Raw genomic sequence first — 20,716 nt, 5'->3', positions numbered from 1 at the left:
TAAATTGTACCACGGAGGCAAAATTCAAGGGAGAAGAATGCAGGACTCAAGGTGCTGTATTTAAATATGTGTAGCATTTGGAATAAGGTGGATGAACTTGTGGAACAATCACAGATTGGTTGGTATGTCGTTGTGGGTATCACAGAGTCGTGGCTGAAAGAAGGCCAAGGTCGGGAGCTTAACATCAAAGGATATACTTTGTATTGAAAGGGCAGGCAGGAAGGCATTGGCAGTGGTGTGGTAAGAAACAGTAAGAGATGGAATTACATCTTTAAAAAGAGGTGAAATAGAGTCAAAGAATGTTGGACCTTTGTGGGTGAAGAAACTGCAAGGGCAAAAAAACCCATTATGGGAATCATATGTAGGCTTCTGAATAGTAGCCAAGATGAGATTGCAAAGGGAGCTGGGAAAGGCGTGTAATAAGGGTAATGACACAATTAAGTCCACCATTACAATTAGGTTGGTGTGGGATCACAAGAGAGGGATTTTGTTGAATGCCTACGAGATGGCTTTTTAGAGCAGCTTGTGCTTGAGCCTAGTTGGGAAAGGCCATCTTAGATTGGGTGTTGTGTAATAACCCAGGTCTTATTAGGGAGCTTAATGTAAAGGAACCCTTAGGAGGCAGTATCATAATATGATTAAATTCATACTGTAATTTGAGATGGAGAAGCCTACGTCACATATATCAGTATCACAATGGAATAAAGGGAATTACAGAGGCATGAGAGAGGAGCTTGCCCAGGTGAAATGGAGGAAGATACTGCCAGGGATGACGGCAGATCAGAGATGGCTGAAGTTTCTGGAAATAGTTCACAGTGCGCAAGATAGATATATCCCACAGAAGAAGTTGTTTTCAAATGGCGGGAGTAGGTAACCGTGGATATCAAGGGAAGTTAGGGACTGCCTAAAAGCTAAGGAAAGATAGCAAAGGTGAGTGTGAAAAGGGATGATTGGGAAGCTTTTAAAATCCAACAAAAGACAACTAAAAAGCTATAAGAAGGGAAAAGATGAAATAAGGGGGCAAACTAGCCAGTAATATAAAGCAGGATACTAATAATTTTTTCAGTAATAGAAAGAATAAAAGGGAGGTGAGAGATGATATTGGACCACTGGAGACTGATGCTGATGAGTAATGTGGGACAAAGAAATGGCAGATGAACTTAATGAGCATTTTATCTTAGTCTTCACAGTGGAAGACACCAGCAGTGTGCTAGATGCCTATGAGTGTCAGGGAGCAGGTGTGAGTGCCATTGCTACCACAAGGTCTTAAGGTGGATAAATCACCTGGACCAGATGGACTGCATCCCACAGTTGTGAGAGAGGTTGCTGAAGAAATAATAGATGCATTTGTCATGATCTTCTAGCATGGTCCTGGAGGACTGGAAAATTGCAAATGTCACTCCACTCTTTAAGAAGGAAGGAAGGCAAAAGAAAGGAAATTATAGGCTAGTTAGCCAAACCTCAGTGGTTGTGGAAGTGTTGAAGTCTATTATTAAGGATGAGGTTCTGGGGTATTTGGAGACAATAGTCAAGTAAGTCAAAGTCAATGTCTGTGAAGTGAAATCTTGCCTGACAAATCTGTTAGATTTCCTTGAGGAATTAACAAGCAGGGTGGACAAAGGAGAGGCAGTGGATGTCATTTACTTGGACTTTCAAAAGGCATTTGAGAAGGTGCCACATATGAAACTGATAAAATCCTGTGGTGATACAGGAAAGGTACTGGCATGGGTAGAGGCCTTTTCTGGTGGCTGCCAGTGACTAGTGGTGTTCCTCAGGGGTCAGTATTGGGACCACTACTTTTCACATTGTTTATCAATGATTCGGATAATGGAATTGATGGCTTTGTGGTAAAATTTGCGGATGATACAAAGATAGGTGGAGGGGTAGGTAGTGCTGAGGAAGCAATGCGATTGCAGCAGGACTTGGGAAAATTGGAAGAATGGGCAAAAATGTGGCAGATGAAATACAGTGTTGGGAAATGTATGCCAATGCACCTTGATGTCAGGAACAACAGTGCAGACTAAAATGTTAATGGCGAGACAGTTGAAATATGAGAGGTTCACAGAGACTTAGGAGTCTTCGTGCAAGAATCCCAGAAAGTTAATTTACAGGTTGAGTCTGTGGTAAAGAAGGTAAATGCATTGTTGGTATTTATTTCAAAGGGAAAAGAATATAAAAGCAAGGAGATGCCGACTGGTCGCTTGTCAGAGCTCCAAATGAGCTCCTGCGATCTGCTGCTGTCTTTTTGTGCTCCTCCTCCATATTATCTCCTAACGTCTCATGTCATCCCTTCTCCCAATCCTACCTATCTTCTCCCCCACCCGACTACACCTGGTTTCACCTATCATCGGCCAGCTTGTACTCCTTTCCCACCCCACCCTCTTATTCTGACTTCTAAAAGGTCTCAGCCCAAAATATTGACTGTCAGGTACTGCCTGACCTGATGAGTTTCTCCTGCATTCTGTAGAATCTCTTGTGTTTACATTATTTACGGGCTAGTTTGTCTTACTTTTTAATCTAAATATTCATTGGGAATGATGAGATGTTCTGTACACCTTTGCACCATTAACTGGTTCTCTAATCACTAATGTAATTGTGCAGGTCTGGCACTCCAAACTGATCCGTGGAAGACAGATTGGATCATTTAAAATGGATGTTGGAACTGTTTATAATGAGCCAGGTACGTACAATAGATTGGCTCAATATAAGATGTACCTTTCCGTGGTTTTCCATGGGTTGTCTACTGACCACACTGAATTACTTAATAGTTTGAAAACATGGGCCACACGCCTAGAGAGAATTTGGGCTGCAACACTATTGGGACTATACTTTGTCCCACCTGACATTTCACTGTCCAGTGTGGTTTAGTCTTGGACCAGGTACAGGAAAATTTATCACTCCATTGCAATCAGAATTACTAAAACTGAAGTATTTCATTTTGTTAAACACATTTTGAAGAATTTTTCTGGTATTTGTTGGAATTGTCAAAGGTAGGTCTAAATCAAAGTAAATCTATTCTCAAGGTAAGTATATGTCACCACTCACTACCCTGAGATTCACTTTTGCAGCCATTTACAGAAAAATAAAGTAATACAATAAAATTTAGTAAAAAACTATAAATAACAAAGATTGGCAATCATTGTGAAAAAGACAAATCGCACAAATAAAAGATGTAAATAAATAATTTTGAGAACAAGAGCTGTAGAGGGATATTGTTTATTATTTGTTCACATGTATCATGATAGTGTTTTGTATACCGTTCATACATCTCCAATCACAGTGTGTTGAGGTAGAACAAGGTAAAACAATAAATACAGAATGAAGTGTAAAAGCTACTGTGAAAATTCAGTGGAGGCAAAGGATAAAGTATAATTTGAAGGTAAAAACAATATAAAATAAATTAGATGTTTAAATGATACAACCCAATTTGCCAAAAGTAAATCTGCTGCAATATTTGGGCATTGGAAAGGGGTTATGAGAATGATCCCAGGAACAAAAGATTTAACACATGAAGAACATTGGATGACTCTGGACCTGTACTCACTGGGGCTTATAAGAATGGGGTAGAAGATCTCATGGGAAGTATCGAATGTTGAAAGGCCTAGATAGAATGGATGTGAAGAGGATGTTTCCCATGGTGGAGGAGTCTAGGATGAGGGCGCACAGCTTCACAAAACAAGGATATTCATTTAGAACAGAGATGAGGAGAATTTTTTTTGCTAGGGGTGGTGAGTCTATGGAACTCAGTGCCACAGATGGCTGTGGAGGCCAAGTGTTTGGGTATATTTAAAACAAAGTTCATATGTTCTTAATTAGTGATGGTGTCAAAGTTACGGGAAGAAGGGAAGAGAAAAAGATTTAGAGGGATCATAAATCAACCATGGTGGAATGGTGGAGCAGATTTGATGGACCAAATGGCTCCTATCTTTTATCATCTTGGGCTTTTTGTCCCTGAAAAAACATTTTCTTTGGGTGCTATGATTAAAACTTGTCATATATTTCACCCGCTGTCGTACCCCTCTGCACTTTTAAGATCTTTGATTCGAGATTCTGTGTTGTCATGAAATAATTGTCTCCTGTGTCAATCTAGTGCAGTTTAATGTCTTAACTCCCCTGATCTGGCTGTTTTTCATCAGCTAGGGTTTAGTAATTGCTCTAGTTTACCTAATAGAACTTCTGAATGACAAAAAATAGTAAGTTTAGCTTTAATCCCCTTTAATGTGTTTCACCTGCTGCTAAAATTTGTCTTTGCTATGATTGTTACATAGGCAAACATAGTAGCAGTTAGATGAAGGACAGTGTTTCTTTAATATTACTGCTTGAAGTTAGCATGGTCACTGAGGTAAAATGAAAGGATGTTGGAAGAGGCTTAGTTATAGCTCCAGCTTATCCACTGCCAATCGAAACTTGTCTTCCCTATGGCAAAATAAACCCATGAACAGCAGGGAGGAGGAGCCTTGTCCTAGCTCAGCATTCAGGGATGAAAAATCACTGATTTCTAAGTTCTGCACATGCCTAAGTGTTTCAGAGGAGAATTTTGTTACAAGGAGGCGTTGGGAGCGGACCCAAGTACAGGACACAGACATGGGGGTAGTATAAACAGAACAGTATTTATTGATAGTTACTAAGAAGGCCAGGGAGCGAGGACTAAATATCAACATGGACATAAACATTGGATAACAAACCGGTAAAGCCTGGACTAGGACTTGGACTAGGAACCTGGACTTGGACTAGGAACCTGGACCTGGACTCGACTTGGACTAGGAACCTGGACTTGGACTTGACTTGGACTAGGAACCTGGACCTGGACTCGACTTGGACTAGGAACCTGGACTTGGACTAGGAACCTGGACCTGGACTCGACTTGGACTAGGAACCTGGACTTGGACTTGACTTGGACTAGGAACCTGAACCTGGACTCGACTTGGACTAGGAACCTGGACTTGGACTCGACTTGGACTAGGAACCTGGACCTGGACTCGACTTGGACTAGGAAGCTGGACCTGGACTTGACTTGGATTTGGAATTTGGAAACATAGAAACATAGAAAACCTACAGCAGAATACAGGCCCTTCAGCCCACAAAGTTGTGCTGGACATGTCCCTACCTTAGAAAATACTAGGCTTACCCATAGCTCTCTATTTTACTAAGCTCCATGTACCTATCTAAAAGCCTCTTTAAAAGTCCCTATCGTATCCATGGCCTGGACCTCGGCTTGGACTCCGAACTTGGATCTTGACTTGGACTCGGAACTTGGATCCGGAAAAGACAGAATACGCAACTCAGGGTAGCGACAAACGGCCAGACCTACTTGGTTGGAAGGACTTGGACAACGAGGAGACAGAATACTTAACTTGGAGTAGCAGCAAATGGCCAGACCTACTCAGCTGAAAAGGACTTGGATAATGAGGAGACAAAACCACACAACAACGGTCCATACGTATCTTTGCTCAGAGTGGCAGCCAACGGCCAGTAAGTCTTCAGCTGGCCACGAAAACGACAGAATTCGTACCTTACTCGGAGCAGTGGCAAAATAGCCGGCAACTCAGCTGGACACGAAAACGACTGAATTCGCTAAGCAGCCGCAGGCACTGAGGCAACTAGAGTCCACGATTCACGGCGGTCCCGGGATGAGTGTAGCCACAGTGGCTACGGTGAGATGACTGGCTTCCGGTGATGAACTTCTGATGACGGTCCAGCCCTCAATAGCTGTCCCTGGATCCCTTTTAAGCTGCCAGTTCAAAATGAGGATCAGGTGCCTTGATCAAAGCACCCAACGGAACACAGGGAAAAATAAATAACTGGAATGAGGAATCCATGGACCGGACTGTGACAAATTTTCTTCTTGATGCCCGCTAGCTCCTTCAGAGCCTTTATCAGAGTTATCTTTTGGGGCTTTTACTGGCCCTTAATTATCTTCTCTTCTTCCGTTGCCGGGTCAAGGTGTCCATTACACTACTGTTCAGTTTTGCTCCTTATCAGCAGGTACTTTTCTAGTGGCTCAGTGGCAATGCTGTGTGCATGACCTGTCCCAGTCTGAACAAAATGTGTGAATTCCGGCTCAGGTGACGGTCGGAATTTCTGTGTGAAATTCTCCTGGTGGTGATGAAGCTACCAGGAGAACTTAGCTTCTCAAAGTTCAAAGTAAATGTATTAACAAAGTATATAAATCACCATATACTATCCTGGGATTCATTTTCTTGTACTAAATAAAGGAAATAAAGAAATACAATAGGATTTATGAAAAACTATACATGAACAAAGAATGACAAACAGTCAATGTGCAAATGAAGGCAAGTTGTACAAATAAACAAACAATAAACATATAAATAGATAGATGGGTAAATAGATAAATAAATCATACTGAGATGTTTAACATATATTTCTCACTGTAATTTATGGTTTTTATGTATGATTTAAGAATGGCATTTAAATGATCTTTCAACCTTTTCTCATTATTCTGCAGGACATTCTTTCAGCAAGAAGTGGGCACCTCTTATCGATCCCAGTGATATTAAATCTGGGGTGAAAGGCTACCTTAAATGTGACATCTCTGTAACTGGGAAAGGTGATGTGGTACAAATGCCACCGAAAGCCATCCAGGCGGCCGATGAAGATATGGAGAAGTATGGTGACATTACATATAACATGGACCCTAGAACATTACAGCACAGTACAGGATCTTTGGCCAACCTTTTAACCTACTCTAACATCAGTTCAACCCTTCACACCTACATAGCCCACCATTTTTCTAGCATTCTTGTACCTATCTAAGAGTGTCTTAAATGCCCCAATGTATCTGCCTCTATCTCCAACCCTAGCAGAGCATTCCACACACCCACCCCTCCCTGAGTAAGAAACTTACCTCTGATATCCTCCCTATACTTTCCTCCATCACCTGGTATTAGCTATTTCCGCCCAGGGAGAAAAATCTCTGGTTGTCATTTGATCTATGCCTCATCATCTTGTATCTGGTACCTGTATCAAGTGACTTCTTCTCCTTCACGCCAAAGCCGTAACTCACTTAACATGTCCTGCTCTCTAATCCAGGCAACATTTTGGTAAATCTCTTCTGCATTGTCACCAAAGCTTCCACATCCTTCCCAGAAAGAAGTGACCAGAACTGAACACACTATTGAAGTGTGATTAACCTGGGGTTATTGACCACACCTTCTGAGCAAACTGAACAAAATGTCAAGAATGATGATAAAAGAAACTGCAGATGCTGGAATTTGGAGACAAAAACAAACTGCTGGTAGTAACTCAGTGGGTCAGGCAGCATCTAGAGACAGCAATGGCTAGTAGCCATTGTGGGTTAAGTCCTTCACCTGGGCTCAATTGGGAACACTCAGTAGGTCAGGCAGCATCTGTGGAGAAGGAAACAGAATGAATGTTTTGAGTTACTAAGAATTGCAGAGACTGTACATAATGGAAGCAAGGATAACAAAGCCGAACAGAAGCTGTGATAGGTTGGAAGATTCAAGATCAAGATTCAAGTTTATTTATCATAAGAGCATCTAAATATATAGTCAAATGTGTCAGTTGTGGTAACAACCAGCACATCCGAGGGTGTACTGGGGCAGCCTACAAGTGTCAGCACACATACTTGTGTCAACGTCGCATGCTCACAACGCTCGGCAGAACAACGAACAACAAAACCACAATAGCAAAAGCAAGCCCTGTTTCTCACTCCTCCCCATCCTCATTCACAGTCCATGAGACCATAAGACAGAGGAACGGAAGCAGTCTACTCCGCCATTCCATCATGGCTGATCCCGGATCTCACCCAACTCTTTAACCCCAGGACAGGTCTCCTGCCTCCAGCCTCCAGCAGACATGGACTTAGGCCTGTAGACACTGGAGTTCAACCCACTCCAGATGGCAGGAGTAAGGAAGGGGTAATAGGTGAAGAAAGAGCCAGGGGATGGCTTCTGAAGACCATAAGGCATAGGAGCAGAAATAGGCTATTAAGTTCATTGCATTTTCTCCCTATTCCAACATAGCTGATTTATTATCCCTCCCAACATTTTCCTGTCTTCTTCCTGTAATCTATGACACCCTAACTAATCAAGAATCCTTCAACCTCTGCTTTAACTATACCGAATGACTTGACCTCCTCAGATGCCTTTGGCAATGAATTCCACAAATTTAGCACCTCTGGAGAAGAACTGTAAATTGTTACAAAAGGATAGCTGACAGGGTCTGAAGCACCTACTATCTGAGAATTCATGTTGTCTTGACAAATGAAAGGCAGGTGAACCATCTTGCTCACTGACTGGCCACTGGAGGTGACTGGTCCCAGGAGCAAATCATAATTTCCCCACTTCTTTGTGATTCTGACATGATCCTTCACTATTCCCCAAACCCCTGACCAACAAAGAGGGATGAAGTTGTGTTCTGCTTTGAACACAAGATCTAAGACCATAATGCATAGGAACAGGATTAATCCATTGAGACCCTAAGACCATAAGGTATAGGAGCAGAAGTAGGCCATTCAGCCCATCGAGTCTGCTCCACCATTCAATCATAGGCTGATCCAATTCTTCCAGTCATCCCCACTCCCCTTCCTTCTCCCCATACCCTTTGATGCTCTGGCTAATCAAAAACCTATCTATCTTTGCCTTAAATACACCCATTGACTTGACCTCCACAGCCGCTTGTGGCAACAGATTCCACAGATTTACCACCCTCTGACTAAAGTAATTTCTCTGCATCTCTGTTCTAAATGGACGTCCTTCAATCCTGAAGTCGTGCCCTCTTGTCCTAGAATCTCCGACCATGGGAGATAACTTTGCCATATCTAATCTGTTCAGGCATTTTAACATTTGGAATGTTTCTATGAGATCCCCCCTCATTCTCCTGAACTCCAGTGAATACAGCCCAAGAGCTGCCAGACGTTCCTCATACAGTAACCCTTTCATTCCTGGCCAGACGTTCCTCATATGGTAAACCTTCCATTCCTGGCCCATTAAGTCTGCTTTACCAATCCATCGTCGCTGACTTATTATGTCTTTGAACTCCATTTTCCTGCTCTCTCCCCATAAACTGTGATGACCTTACTAATCCAGAACCTATAACCTCTACTTTAAATACACCCAATGACTTGTCCTCCTCAGCCATCTGTGACAGTAAATTCCACAGGTTCATCACTCTATGGTTAAAGAAATTCCTCCTCAACTCTGTTCTAAAGGGATATCCCATCCTGAGTCTTTGTCCTTTGGTCCTAGACTCACCCAATCTAAGAAACATCCTCTTTACATCCACTCTATCTAGGCCTTTCATTCAATGTGAACATTGAAAGTGAAGGCAGCAGACAGGATAAGCTATTAGGAACATAGCGAAGAAGACACCTCCTGCTAAGAGTGCTTACTCTAATGAGCTTAGTTCACAGTCATAATGAAGTCTTTAAATGAAATGTTATACTATTCTTTTGCTTTTTGACTGTAAAAAACCTACTTCACATTCCCAGAATTTCACATTCAAACTTGTTTCCTTGTTCAGACACTTATATCTTGCTGTCAGTAAGAGACCTACCCTCAGAACGGACATTGACCATTGCAATGTCATTAGAGACTACAGCAAAGGGTGCAGCAGAACTACAGAAAAGGATTTTAGAATGTGAAATGCACAAAATGTCCCTAAATGGTGCAAAAAGCCAAAAATGTTATCGATGTGACAAATCCTCCCATGACCCAAATGACTGTTGGTTTAAAGAAAATGTTTGCCGAAAGTGTCACGGACAAGGCCACGTCAAGAGAGTGTGCAAGGCAGACAAAAAACACAACCAAAGAGTGAAAAGTTTCAAACACAAAACTAAGCAATTGCATGAAGTGTGAAACAGAAACAGACAAAAGAGTCTGAGAATGCTGAGCTGTTATGCCTGGAACTGCATCGTATGACTGAAGCAGATTACAAAGTCATCTGGATCACAATGGATGTGTCCGGTGTGGAACTGAAGATGGGGCTGGATACAGGGTCAATCATTTCATAGGCTCACTACAACAGACTGCTTTCTAAGATACCATTACAGAAGACCTCAGTGGTGCTAGAGACCTACACAGGTGAAAAAGTGTCTCCCAAAGACAAACTGAAAGTGAAGATGTCATATGGAGGCCAAACACAGCTGTTAAAGCTTTGTGTATTTAAAAGTGGAGGCCAGCACTTTTTGGACGTGAATAGTTGAGAAAAATCTAACTAGACTGGCACACAATCAAAGGGCTCAACAGGCAACTGTAGCTCAAATGGTAGCACTAACCAGAGACTGTCATGGCTGCTTACCGTTAATAAGGTGTTTCAGAAGGGTATTGGTAAACTCAAATACATGAAGGCCAGAACTGGACTGGATGAAGCAGCAGCATCAAGATTCCATAAAGCACGTCTAGTGCCTTATACATTACATCCCAAAGTGGATGCTGAACTTCAGAGCTTGGAGGCATCAGGAATCCTCTCCAGGGTTTAGAGGAGTGAATCGTCTATGTGGGGATTACAAAGTGAGCATCAGCCCTGTGCTGTACACTGTGCACTATCCCCTACCATGAATAGAAGACATTTTTGCATCTTTGGCAGGTGAGGAGAGGTTGTCACAAGCCTATCTGCAAATGGAGAGTGACGAGTCAAGCAGGAAGTTCCTCATAATCAACACTCACAAGGGACTTTTTCCAGTAAAATCGTATCACCTTTGGCATTGCATCAGCTCCAGCAATTTGGTAAAGAGCAATGGACCAAGTAAGTCCCCCAAAATATCTCAGGAACACAATGTTACCTTGATGACATTATCATCACTGGCAAGAATGATGAAGAGCACCTCCAGAACCTTGGTAAAGTGCTTACCAGGCTGAGTGAGGATGGTCTGCATGCAAAGAGAGAGAAATGTGAGTTTTTCAAGAATGAAATCTCAAGTTGTAGACATCATTTGCATAAATCACAAAAGAAGATTGAAGCACTGCTACAGGCACCCAAATTGGAAAATGTGTCACAACTCAGGTCATTCTTGGGCTTTGTAAACTACTACCACCGGTTTCTCCTGAACATTGCTACAGTGCTGACCCACTGAACACACTGTTATGGACAGGAACAGAGTGGGAATTGTCAGAAAGATGTCAAAGAGCATTCAAGGAAACAAAGAGACTTACAACATCAGACAAACTGCTCACCCATTATGACCCATTGCTAAGCATTAGACTGGCGTGTGATGTGTCCCCTTATGGCAGTGGGGCTGCTTTGTCACACACTATGAAAGATGGATCTGAACATCCGATCGCATTCTCTTCAAGATTACTGGCGAGTGTAGAACGCAACTACCCACAGATCAACCAAGAGCTCTTTGTCTAGTATGGGGCATAAAGAATTTCCACTGCTATCTCTATGGACAAATGTTTATGGTAGTGACAGATCACCAGTCCCTTGTCCATTTTCAATCCCAGGAAGGGAATTCCAGTGATGATTGCAGCTTAGTTACAAACTTGGGCACTGTTCCTAGGAGCCCACTTTTACAATATAGAGTTCAAGGGTACCAAACAACACAACAATACTGACATCTTCCATTGTTGGCAACTGAAGAAGAGAAATCTTTATATTGTGACACAGCATTAGTGGACCCATTGTCAGTAACAATTTTGGAAATACAATGACCTGACATTGTCAGAAGTTTATGACATCACCATGCAAGGATGGCCAGCTCATGATAATCCTATGTTCCCTGAGTTCTCAGTGAGATGAGACTAACTGCCGGTATGTTAAATAATGCTGATGTGTAGATCTTGCATTGTGGTTCCCTCTAAACTGTGCACCAGAATGTTAGGGAATCTGCATGAAGCACACCAGGGTACAGGCAAAAGGGAGAGTCTTGCCCGGAACTACATGTGGCGGCTGAGAATAGATAAACGGATTGAAGACCTAGCCAAAAACAGTTTGGAATGCCAAAAAGTTCAAAATGCACCCCCGCAGGCACTGTTACATCCACTGTCACTGTTGCAGAGAGTACATATCGACTTTGTTGGGCCATTCATGGACTCATGATTGCCAGGGATGCTCATCTGAAGTGGTCAGAAGTTAGACCAATGAAGTCAACCACCTCAGCAAAGACTGTTTCTGCCCTGAGGACTATCTTCACCAGAAATGGCTTACCAGAACAAATTGTGAGTGACAACGGACCACAATACACGTCAGAAGAATGCTGACTGTTCGTGAAGAAAAATGGCATCAGACATTTCAAGTCAGCTCCTCACAACCCAGCAATGAAAGGTTTATTCAAACATTCAATAAGTCCATTAAAGCAATGGACTAGGAGGATATTTCTCTACAGCACACGTGGGCACCTTCCTTTTTGTGTTTCGGAACTCTGCTCATGCAATGACAAATCAAACACCTGCAACACTGTTCACAAACAGGAATCTGAGATCTTGCACAGGAACCAGATCTACGGAGGGAAGTGGAGAAATAACAGCTCAGCCAGTTGTCCAGTGCTTCAGCAAGAAGCTTTGAGGTTGGACAGAAAGCTCTAGCGTATGATTACCAAGAAGACAAGTGGACATGTGGTAGGATAGCTCCAAAATCTGGACCACTGACATACACAGTGGATGTTGGAGATCATACATGAAGACATCATGTGGACGAGATACTGGATGCTCAACCAAAGAACACACCTGAGTCAATTACATCCAAACAAGACAGACACCAGACTTGCCTCTGAATGATGATCATGTCTCTGACACCGGCAACTAAGAATGCTGTCTTATCAAACCACCCACCAAACCTGCTGCCACTCCACAGACCTACAGATGCTATTCAGAAAGAAACTGAGCACCAGCCAAAAGACTGAATCCTTAGTATACAGGGCACAGGCTTAAGGTGCTGGGGAGTAGGTACAGAGGAGATGTCAGGGGTAAGTTTTTTACATAGTGAGTGGTGAGTGCGTGGAATGGGCTGCCGGCAATGGTGGTGGAGGCAGATACAATAGGGGCTTTTAAGAGTCTCCTGGATAGGTACATGGAGCTTAGAAAAAAAGAGGGCTATGGGTAACCCTAGGTAATTTCTATAGTAAGTACATGTTCAGCACAGCATTGTGGGCTGAAGGGCCTGTATTTGCTGTAGGTTTTCTATGTTTCTATGTATGATGAAGTTAGTTATGGACCATTATTGTGAAAGCATGTTTATTTGGAATGTGGGTTATGAAAGGGAAATTGAATGTTTTATAAATATACAGTTTTGTTGCATTAGTCTAAAGGGGGAGGAGGTGTAATGTATGGATCTATTTATTTTAGAGCAATAACTCCCCTCAGCACTACCTATGGACTGTTGTTCAGTAGTGCACATTGGAACCCAGCCCCCCCCTCGCTGCAATGTGAACACAGCAGATAAGGCCATCTCCTGGATGCGTGCTTTTATTTAATCAATATATAGTTGCACAGACACAACAAATATAGCCTACTCACAACCTGGATACAATTGTGGTTAATGTTCGTGAGTTGTGGCCATGCTATGTTGACACTAGAAGCATGGCAGTACTTGGCTACTCAGCATAATCTTTGCTGAATTTAATTTGACACAAATGATGCATTTCAGTGTGTTTTGATATTCATGTGACAACTAAAACTATTCCTTACCTTTACGAACCCATTCATCTATGGAATGGAGAAGGAAACCGGAGCATGTGGAGGAAACCCATGTGGTCATGTACAAACCCTGCACAGACAGCAGCAGGAGTTGAACATCACTGATTGATCTTTGTTGCTATAAAACGATTGGACTAACTGTTATGCTTATATGTTGCCCATGGTGAGTGGCAGAGGCATATGTGATGGGAACTAACTGTGTTGCTGTGACCAGTCTTGGACCTCCCACCTGCACAAAGACATTGCTGGTGTTTAAACACCAATGGCAGTGGTAGCTGATTTGAATTTGGCCCTACTCTATATTCTTTGTTGGGTTTAACAATCTGCCAAGTTTCCATTTGGATTAGAACAAAAAATATAAATAGTGTTAGTTCTAGCAGCAGCTTGGAAGAGCCACCTCAATGTAACAGCACCTTAATCCACCAAAGGTGGAATTGGCCCTCAGTGCCAGAGTTGAAAGGTCACTATTCCCCTTCTCCCTCACCCATTTAGTATCTTTAAACAACTTCTTTGTGTTTGTTGCTGTTAAATTGAATCTTAGGGTTGTTAACAAGGGGAGTAAAAAGCTAATAATTTTCTATTCAGATTTTAATTTTTAACCAACTCTAGGAATCTTCTCATTCCGGCGGGGTTTCCAGCTGAGAGGCCATGGGCACGCTTCTTTGTAAAGATTTACAAAGCCCAGGGACTTCCGAAGATGAACTCAAGTCTTATGGCAAATGTAACAAAAGCATTCAAGGGAGACAACAAAGATCTTGTAGACCCGTATGTTGTGGTCACTTTCTTTGGTCAAAAGGTATTTCCTTTGAAATTATTTCTCCACTTCTTCATTATGTCCTTCTGTAGCTTCACCTTATGAACAATTTGAAGCACTTTCTTGGAGATAGTTGTTACATTAATTATTTTAGTTAATGTTTTATTCAAATGAATAAAAGTATCAATTAAACAGTTATGATGAGAACTGTTGTGGGCAGGAAAACAAGGTTAAGTTGACTTCCATATTGTAATATCATAACCTGTTTGGCTGGTGGAAACAGAGCAATTGGGCATTTAAAATGGCTGCAGCAAGTGGCATCCTACTAAAGGGTAGGTCACGTTTTCTTGTTTCTTTGAGCAGGAGATATGGAAACAACCTTTGGAAAACAGCATTGCATGCCTTTCTAATTATGGCTTCCAGTGATGTCATTCAGGCCAATTTGTAGTCTTAAAGTCTTAACCTTGGGGAGGACATCACAGTTTGAAAGTTTGAAGTAAATTTATGTACAGTATACATGTCACCATATACAACTGAGATTCATTTTCTTGCAGACATTCACAGTAGAACAAAGAAATACAATAGAATCAATGAAAAACCACACCCATTCAAAGACTGGTAATGTGCAGGGTCCAGTCAGAAATCTAATGGCAGAGGGGAAGAGGCTGTTCCTAAAACAAAGAGTGTGTGTCTTTAGACTTCTGTACATCCCCTGTCAGTGTGTGATGGTTCCTCTCTCCCTCTCATTTGCTGCTCTTAGAGTAAGGTTCCTGCGTTCGAATGGTCTCTCTCTCTCTCTCTCTCTCTCTCTCTCCCTTGATGGTGCCAGAGTCTTGGGTCTTGGGCAAGGTTTAGTCAACGCTGTCTGTGGATTGGACTTTTTAGTTCATGTTATGATGTGTTTCTGGCTTCTGGTTGATACTTTGGGCGATCTTGATCGGGGCGGACTGCGGATAATGAATGAGATAGTGCTAGATTGAACTGAACTGAGTAAACGGAATATGCCTGGACTCTTTCAATGACCTTGTGGGCTGCTGTTTTATATTCTGTGTTTTTCACTGATTTTTTTTTGCCATTTGTGCAGTTTTTTTTTGTGTTGTGAATGGGTTTGATGTTTTTCTTTGAACAGGCTCCATTGTTCTCTTTGTTGCATGGCTCTCCATAGGGAGACAAATCTCAGGCTTGTATACTGCATGCATACTTCGATAATCCTTGAATCCTCTTTGACGGTAGTATTGAGAAGAGAGCATGGCCTGAGTGGTGAGGGCCCTTAGCGATGGATGCCGCCTTTTTGAGGCATCACCTTTTGAAAGTGTCCTTGATGGTAGGAGGCTAGTACTCATGATGGTGTTAGCTGAGTTAACAACCCTCTGCAGCTTTTTCCAATTCCTCAGTACTAGACACTGATGAAAACAGTTAGACTGCTCTCCACGGTACTTCTGTAGAAATTTGCGTTAGTATTTTGTGACATACCAAATCTCCTCAAACTCCTAATGAAATATAATTATTTCCCAGGCACCCGAGTCTGGCTAGTATTGAAGTCTTTGGGAACCCTTGAGGTGTGTCTGGCAAATAACAAAGTCTTCTTTTGGGACTCTTGAGTTCTCCTGTGGATGTCTCTTCCTTTCACTTTGCTCATGACGGAATTCCTATTGTTCCTTTCTGATCACCAGGGTCGAACATCAGTGAATAAGAATTGTGCTGAGCCCACCTGGAATGAACAAATAGTTTTCAAAGAGATGTTCCCTCCGTTCTGCCAGCGAGTCAGAATTCAAGTGTGGGATGAGGGAAATGTCAACAGTGTCGTGATAGGTACTCATTACATTGATCTGAAGAAAATATCAAACAAACAGGATGGAGATAAAGGTAACGCAAAATAAGTGGTATTTCTCAACAAAGGAATTGAATGCTCTTTGAGAAGCTGTATCATTTTAAACTTCTCATCCTGTTGATGACACTTTTGCTTTTAAAAGCACAATGAGTGTAAGGGCACTTTATTTGAATTTCCGTAATATTCAAAACAAGGTCAGTGAACTTGTGGCTCAAATCAGTACAAAGAGATACGATACAGTGGTTGGGAATTAAATATCCTAGGATATCAGGTAACATGGAAGGATAGGCAGGAAGGTAAGGGAGGTGGGGGTAGCACTCTTAATCAAAGATGAGATCAGGGCAATAGTGAGAAACGCTATAAGATCCAAGGAACAGAATGTTGAATCCATCTGGGTAGAGAGTAGGAATAGTAAATGGAAAAAAATCACTGGTGCGAGTTGTCTGTCGGCCACTGAATAATAACATTACAGTGGCACAGGCAGTAAACAGAGAAATATCTGAGGCACGTAAGAATGGGGGATGCATCAGCAGATATCGTGGGGGATCTTAACTTACATATAGATTGGATGAATCAAGTTGGTCGAGGCAGTCTTGAGGAGGACTTCATAGAATGCATCCGTGATGGCTTTCTTCAATGGCGTGTTACTGCATCTACAAAGGAACGAGCTATCTAAGGTCTGGTCCTGTGCAATGATAAAGGTAAAATTAGTGATCATGTGTTTAGGGATCCTCTTGGAAAGAGTGATCACAGTACGATTGTGTTTCTCATACAAATGGAGGGTGCAATAGTTCGCTCGAAAGTGTGTGTATTATGCCTAAACAATGGAGACTACAATGGGATGAGGGGGGATATGGCTAGTGTAGACTGGGAACACAGGCTATATGGTAGGACAGCTGAGGAACAGTGGAAGACTTTCAAAGAGATTTTTCGCAGTGCTCAACAGAAGTGTATTTCAGTTAAAAGCAAGGACAGTAAGGGTGGGGAGAGTCAGCTTTGGATAACTAAGGAAATAAAAGAAGGCATCAAACTAAAAGCTTGTGAATACAAAGTCACAAAAATAGTGGGAAACTGAATGATTGGGAAAACTTTAAAAAGCAACAAAGTACCACTAAGTAAGCAATAAGGAAAGAGAGGCTAGATGATGAAAATAAACGAGCACAAAATATAAACATGGATAGTAAAAGTTTTTATAATTATAGAAAATGGAAAAGGGTGGCTAAAGTGAATGTAGGAGGACGAGAAGGGGGAATTGATATTAGGTAATGAAGAAATGGCAGAGGCTTTGAATGACTATTGTGTTGGTCTTCACGATGGAGGACGCATCTAACATTCCAAAGAGAGATGCTATGGATGCGATGGGAGGTGAGGATATCGATACAGTAGCTATTATTAATGACGTAGTGCTGAGCAAACTGTGGGCCTGAAGATTGATAAGTCCCCTGGTCCTGATGGAATGCATCCCAGGCTACTGAAAGAAATGGCAGAAGTTATAATAGAGGCTTTGGTGATAATTTACCAAAATTCTCTGGAATCTGGGCAGATCCTGGTGGATTGGAAGATGGTGAATGTCATGTCACTGCTTAAAAAAAGATGAAGGCAAAAGGCAGATACCTATTGGCCAGTTAGTTTAACATCTGCAGTTGGGGAAAATGCTTGAAGCTATCATTAAAGAAGAAATAGTAAGGCATTTGGAAAGAAATGGAACCATCAGGCAGACAAAGCATGGATTCAGCAAAGGCAGGTCCTGTTTGACAAATTACTGGAGTTCTTTGAGGATATAACAAGCACAGTGGAAACAGATGGATGTTATTTACTTGGATTTCCAGAAGGCTTTCGATAAGGTGCCACATAAAAGACTTATCCATAAGATAAGGATGCATAGATTTGGGGGTGATATATTAGCATGGATAGCAGATTGGTTATCGAATAGGAAGCAGAGAGTTGGGATACATGGCTGTTACTCTGATTGGCAATCAGTGGTGAACAGTGTGCCACAGGGGTCAGTTCTGGGCCCACAACTGTTCACGATATACATGAACAATCTAGAAGAGGGGACGGAGTGTTGTGTATTTAAGCTTGCTGATGATACTAAATTGAGTGGAAAAGCAAATTGTGCAGAAGATACGGAGAGTCTGCAGAGAGATATAGATAGGTTGTGAATGGTAAGGGTCTGACAGATGGAGTACAATGTTAGTAAATATGAGGTCACCCACTTTGGAAGGAAAAATGAAAGAGCAGATTATTAAAACATAGAACATAAAAAACCTAAAGCACAATACAGACCCTTTGGCCCACAAAGCTGTGCCAAACATGTCCTTACCTTAGAAATTACCTAGGGTTGCCCATAGGCCTCTGTTACTTAAATGGTAAAAGATTGCAGCTTGCTGCTGTGCAGAGGGACTTGGGAGTGCTTGAGCATGAATCACAAAAGGTTGGTTTGCAGGTGTAGCAGGCTATCAAGAGGGAAAATGAAATGTTGGCCTTCATTGCTAGAGGGATTGAATTTAAGAGCAAGTAGGTTATGCTGCAAATGTACAGGGTACTGGTGAGGCTGCACCTGGAGTACTGTGTGCAGTTCTGGTCTCCTTATTTGCAGAAGGATATACTGGCTTTGGAGGTGGTGCAGAGGAAGTTCATCAGGTTGATTCCAAAGATGTTGAGGGGGTTAGACTATGAGGAGAGATTGAGGCTCCTGGGACTGTACTTGCTGGAATTCAGAAAAATGAGAGGAGATCTTATAGAAACATACACAATTATGAAAGGCATAGATAAGGTAGAGGCAGGAAAGTTGTTCCCACTGGCAGGTGAGACTGGAATTAGGGGACATAGCCTCAAGATGCAGGGAAGTAGAAATAGGACAGAGATGAAGAGGAACTGCTTCTCCCAGAGAGTGGTGAAGCTGTGGAATTCTCTGCCCAATGTCTGCCCACTGGCTACCTCAGTAAGTATAGTTAAGACAAGGTTAGATAGATTTTTGCACAGTAGGGGAATTAAGGGTTATGGGGAAAAGGCAGGTGAGTCCATGGCCAGATTAGCCATGATCTTATTGAATGGCAGAGCAGACTCTTGGGCCAGACGGCCGACTCCTGCTCCTATTTCTTATGTTCTTATGTTCTTGTTAAATTCTTCATGATTTGTTAGGAATAACATGGAATTATACAGGCATGAGAGAGCAGCTGACCAAAATTGTTTGGAAAAGAGCACTATCAGGGATGACGGCAGAGCAGATGGTATACACTGCAGGTTTCTGAAGGAGGGGGCTGATGAGATCATGGAGGCATTAGTAATGATCTTTCATGAATCAATTGACTCTGGGGTGGTTCCAGAGGAATGGAAAATTACAAATGTTACATTACTCTTCAAGAAGGGAAAGGTGCAGAAGAAAGGAAAATATAGGCCAGTTAGTCTGACCTCAGCGACTGGGAAGATGTTGGAAGCAATTGTTAAGGATGTGGTTTCGCGGTATGCATGTATGCCTGTATAATTCCACTTTACTCCTAACAATATGCTGTAGTCAGCATGGTTCCTTAAAGGAAAATCTTGCCTGACAAATCTATTGGAATTCTTTGAAGAAATAGCAAGAGTATAGACAAAGGAGGATCAGTGAATGTTAGCATTAATTTCAAGAGGACTAGAATATGAAAGCAAGGATGTAATATTGAAACTTTATAAAGCACTGGTGAGGCCACACTTGGAATATTGTGAACAGTTTTGGGCCCCTTATCGTTGAAAGGATGTGCTGAAACTGGAGAGAGTTCAAAGAAGGTTCACAAGAGTGATTTCAGGATTGAATGGCTTGTTACATGAAGAGTGTTTGATGGCTCTGAGGCCAAATTGACCAGAATTCAGATGAGTGAGGGGTGACCTCATTGAAACCCACTGAATGGTGAAAGGCCTCGATGGAGTGGATGTGGAGCGGATGTTTCCTATGGTGGGAGAGTCTAAGACCAGAGAACACAGCCTCAGAATAAAGGCACGTCATTTCAGAATGCAGATGAGGAGGAATTTGTTTAGCCAGAGAGTGGTGAATCTGTGAAACTTGTTGCCACAGGTGGCTGTGGAAGCCATGTTATTGGGTATAATTTTAAAGGTAGAGGTTGGTAGATTCTTCATTAGTCAGGACATGAAAGGATACGTGGAGAAGGCAGGAGACTGGGGCTGAGAGGAAAAATTGATCAGCCATGATGAAATGGTGGAGCAGACTCGATGGGCCAAATGGCCCAATTCTGCTCCTATATCTTAAGGTCTTATGATCTATTTCCTCAAAACCTACGTATCCTTCTAGCTCCAACCTGATGGCACAAACTGAACATCGATTTCTCTAACTTTGGTAATTTCTCCCTCCCCTCCATCAACTTCTCTCTTTATCCATTCCCCATTGCTTCTCCCCTTTTATCCCTTCTCCTCTCCTCATCACCTGCCTACCATCTCCCCCGGTGCCCCTTTGTTTCTCCCATGGTCCACTGCCCCTCCTATCAGATTCCTTCTTCTTCAGCCCTTTACCTTTTTCACCCC

The 20,716-nt window shown here is 42.2% G+C and overlaps 1 protein-coding gene across 1 annotated transcript in view; it reads left to right on the top strand.

The window, feature by feature from the left end:
• fer1l6 (fer-1 like family member 6) overlaps positions 1–20,716 on the top strand; it is a 325,837-nt gene that overhangs the window by 65,811 nt on the left and 239,310 nt on the right. The window contains exons 7-10 of the mRNA XM_073053009.1: positions 2,602–2,680; positions 6,467–6,626; positions 14,223–14,409; positions 16,041–16,233. Of these exons, the coding sequence (XP_072909110.1) occupies positions 2,602–2,680; positions 6,467–6,626; positions 14,223–14,409; positions 16,041–16,233 (619 nt within the window). The remainder of the gene's footprint in view (positions 1–2,601; positions 2,681–6,466; positions 6,627–14,222; positions 14,410–16,040; positions 16,234–20,716) is intronic.

Source organism: Hemitrygon akajei, chromosome 1 (genome assembly GCF_048418815.1).
Source record: "Hemitrygon akajei chromosome 1, sHemAka1.3, whole genome shotgun sequence".
Taxonomy (NCBI): domain Eukaryota; kingdom Metazoa; phylum Chordata; class Chondrichthyes; order Myliobatiformes; family Dasyatidae; genus Hemitrygon; species Hemitrygon akajei.
The sequence above is the reverse complement of the archived record's forward strand: the minus strand, read 5'-3'. Positions and strand labels throughout refer to the sequence as shown.